Below are 3722 nucleotides of genomic sequence, written 5' to 3' on the forward strand. Positions count from 1 at the left end.
AAGTGGCCATTTACATGAGCACATGAGGACTCACACGGGTGAAAAGCCTTAGGTTGCTGGAATCGCGGCAAAAGATTCGCAATTAGTAACACACTCAGTGTAAGCATGAGAACTCACACAGGTGAGACACCCTACAAATGTCAAACCTTCGGTAAAAGTTTCACTCAAAGTGGCAGTCTCCATGTGCACTCACATATGTGAAAAACCCATCAGACACATGATGACACATCACAATTGTTGAACCATAAATTTACAGGACTTTTCGCGAAGGTTTCCCTCATATTGACTATCTTTGCAGTTATAACCTGATTAGAAATGCAACGGTATAGCCGTGCTGCCTTAAACGAGAGTGAAAATCTCCGCGGACACACAATAGTTTCTATGATTTGTAACAGGAAAAATATTAATTGAGGCCGACCCTAACGATACTCATTTTTCAATGTATTTCTGGTGTTATTTTTAGTTGTGTTCTTATAAAATCTGTGTCGTTTTTTATTTTTTAAAATTACTCTGTAACTATTTGTATATTGTAAATTATTTTCCGCTTTTGCTTTTGTGTTGCCGTTTTGTACTGAATGATTTTTATTACTCTACGTAACTGTTGCTTTATCAATAAATCTGTATTAAGACAATCCCTTCAAATGCTTGAACGTCTGTGCTCTTCTGTGCTGTGTTCCGTCCCGAATCTAAGCTTATTCGCTTAAATTTCCCGATTTAGCTGCAGTGCTTTGATTGCCTCTCTCCGGATTCCACCTCTATTTTGTGCGGCGCGCACACAGTTCTTGTGCACTCTGCATCTGGTGCAGTTTGTTCGTTTCGAACTTGATGCTCCCAGGCAGGACACCGTTTCCTTGTCGTTAGGACACGTGGGGCTAGCGCGGGCTAGTGAGAGGGCCTTCTCCATGCAACCTTTCAACCTCGAATTCTAACTGCAGTTATCCCGCTCATTAACGCTGCACCAGCCCTCCGCAAGAGAGTATTTCTTCCCGACTCTAGCCCGAAAGTCATCACTCCTTTCTCTTATTTCAGGAGCCGCCCCCGAGGCCAGGACGCCCGAGCCCAGGAAGCTCAAGATCCTCAACCCCAAGGTCTCCGGGCACAACAGGGCCTCCGAGACATGGACCGCCGCGGCCCCTCGCCCCTCTAAGCGTGTCGTGAGCCGCACGACGCGCAAGGAACCAACCATGCACTGCGACGCCTTACTCTGTAAGTTTCATGGCGGAGGCCAGCTGGTGGATGCAGGCGTGCGGTCGGTTTGCGTACTCTGTACCCTTGTAGGTTAGTTAAATTTGCTCGCACGTCAGCATCTTCGACGGTTGTTTGCTCCGCCTCCCTCGCATCGGACCGCCTGGATCCGGGTCCAGAGACCTTTCTCCAAGACTTTCCCCCCTGTTTTCGATTAACCTGCCCCCCCCCCCCTACTGACTACAGTAATGTCCCTCTCGAAGCTGGATCGCTCGAAGCTGAAATTTTGAGACGGACCCTGCTTACGGATGGGGGTTTACAACATGGCGAGCTCGCGCGAGCTCGGGCGACAAAGCATTTACAACCGGTAAATACAGTAGGTTCTCAAAATGATGGCTAACTTTCGGGGCGTCCTCTCGAAGCTGAAATCCGGTCCCGCATTGACAGCTTCGAGAGGGACATTACTGTATGTCGATACCAAATGAGTAGAGCGCTTACCCTCCACGCTCTCCTCGACAGCCGCCACCAAACCACCGCCTGCTGGTGCTGCTGGGGCTCGAAGAGAGCAAGTGCAGGACGAAAAGGACCACGGCCAGCACGACGCTGCCGGAGAGACCCCCAACCGCTGTGCGACCTGCGGGGCGGCCTTCAGGAGGGCGGCCCTCCTCCGGGCACACATGCGGACACATGGCGCCGATAAACTGGACAGCGATGAACACTGCGGCGACAGTTCAGCGGACAGTGCTCACCATTGTAGACACGCGGTGACTCACACAGGTGACAGACCTTACAGCTGCCAGAACCGAGGAAAACGTTTCTCTCAAAGTACTAATCTACGTGTACACATGAAGGCTCACACAGGTGAGAAACCCTTCAAATGCCAGACTTGTGGCAAAGGATTCACACAACGTGGAAATCTTCATGTGCACCTAAGGACTCACACATGTGAGAAGCCGTACAATTGCCTGACTTGCGGCAAAGGTTTCATTCGGAGCAACATACTCCAAAACCACATGAGGACTCACACGGGTGAGAAACCTTACAAATGCCAGACTTGCGGCAAACGATTTACTCTGAGCTCCACACTTCGTTCGCACATGATGACTCACACGGGTGAGAAACCTTACAAATGCCAGATTTGCGGCAAAAGATGCACCCAGAGTACTGCACTCCGTTCCCACATGAGGACTCACACGGGTGAAAAACCTTTTCAATGCCAGACTTGCGGCAAACGGTACACTGATAGGACCACACTTCGTGTTCACATGAGGACTCACACAGGTGAGAAGCCCTACATGTGCCAGTTTTGCGGCAGAGGTTTCGCTGGGTGCACCACACTCCGTGTGCACCTGAGGACCCACACAGGTGAGACACCGTACCACTGCCAGACTTGTGGCAAAGAATTCAAGCAAGGGCCCCATCTACATAAGCACATGAGGACTCACACAGTTGACGGACCCTACAAATGTCAGACTTGCGGTAAAGGGTTTACTCATAGTTACAAGCTCCGTGCGCACATAAGGACCCACACGGGTGATAAGTCGTATGATTGTCAAACTTGTGAGGCGGGTCTTTCCTCGAAGTTTTCTTTAAAAAGACACATGCGCTTAGTACACCGTTTTTAAACCCGGCATTTACTAGACTTCTGACAAAGGTGTCTTATGGTACCCATCTGTTCAGTCCTACATCGTGTTTTTAATGCGACTGTGTGAAAATAATGAAAATCGCGATAGGCCCCCTATGAATTGAAATAGGAAATATACTGATTGACTCTGGCCATAGCCAAATCCAATTATTTAATGTATTTCTGGCTTAACTTAAGTCGAGGTTTTAGTTGTTTCTTTTTTATCTCTGTTGTTTATTTTTAATTTTGCATTACCTTGTAATATCAGTATTTTGTGACTTATTCTGCTCTACTGCTTTTGCCGTCAGCTCTTTTGGCTGGATCTTTTTTTTCAGGGCTCTACGTTAACTGGTTAACTGTAATACCCAATTACCCAATAAATCTGAAGGAAAAAAAAATCACTTCAACTACTTGAATTTTAGTGCTGTCCTGTGCAGACCAGACCCGAACCAAATTTAAGTTCACGATCGAGCCGGAACGGTTCTGAATCTCCGTTTGTTGCATTGCTCACCGCTGCTCTGCTCACCGCAGAAATAGTGACAGTAATACCCACGTCAGTGTTGACGTACAGGTTTGCCACTTTTCGAATCGTTTCGAGTGTGACGGCCCCGGGCAGGACGCCTGGTCCTCGCCGTGGGGACTGACTTGCGTCGGCGAGTGCGAGGGCGCGCAACTAATCAGAGGTCTAGCAAAATATTCTTTTTGTTCCTTCTATCATGCAACTTTTCCATGCGTGATCACAGCTCAAACAGTAAAATATCTTGTTTTCTTATTTATGAACCGGATATGTTTGTTTTACAAACAGGGGTTTTTGTAGCTCTAATTGCCTGTCTTTCAGACGGCTTACCTTACCAGATCATATGGTGGCGATACTCCCCCTTCTCCGTACATAGAACCGCGCAAGAGTCGTTTT

The 3722-nt window shown here is 48.1% G+C and overlaps 1 protein-coding gene across 4 annotated transcripts in view; it reads left to right on the forward strand.

The window, feature by feature from the left end:
- LOC113202819 (zinc finger protein 791-like) overlaps window positions 1–3722 on the forward strand; it is a 10766-nt gene that overhangs the window by 4840 nt on the left and 2204 nt on the right. For 3 of the 4 annotated variants that reach the window (XM_052265573.1, XM_052265574.1, XM_052265576.1), the window contains 2 exons: window positions 1030–1206; window positions 1705–2466. In XM_052265573.1, coding sequence (XP_052121533.1) covers window positions 1030–1206; window positions 1705–2466 — 939 coding nt within the window. The remainder of the gene's footprint in view (window positions 1–1029; window positions 1207–1704; window positions 2467–3722) is intronic. The other variant, XM_052265575.1, reaches the window with a different exon arrangement.

Source organism: Frankliniella occidentalis, unplaced genomic scaffold (assembly GCF_000697945.3).
Source record: "Frankliniella occidentalis isolate FOCC.00 unplaced genomic scaffold, Focc_3.1 Scaffold28, whole genome shotgun sequence".
NCBI classification, from domain to species: domain Eukaryota; kingdom Metazoa; phylum Arthropoda; class Insecta; order Thysanoptera; family Thripidae; genus Frankliniella; species Frankliniella occidentalis.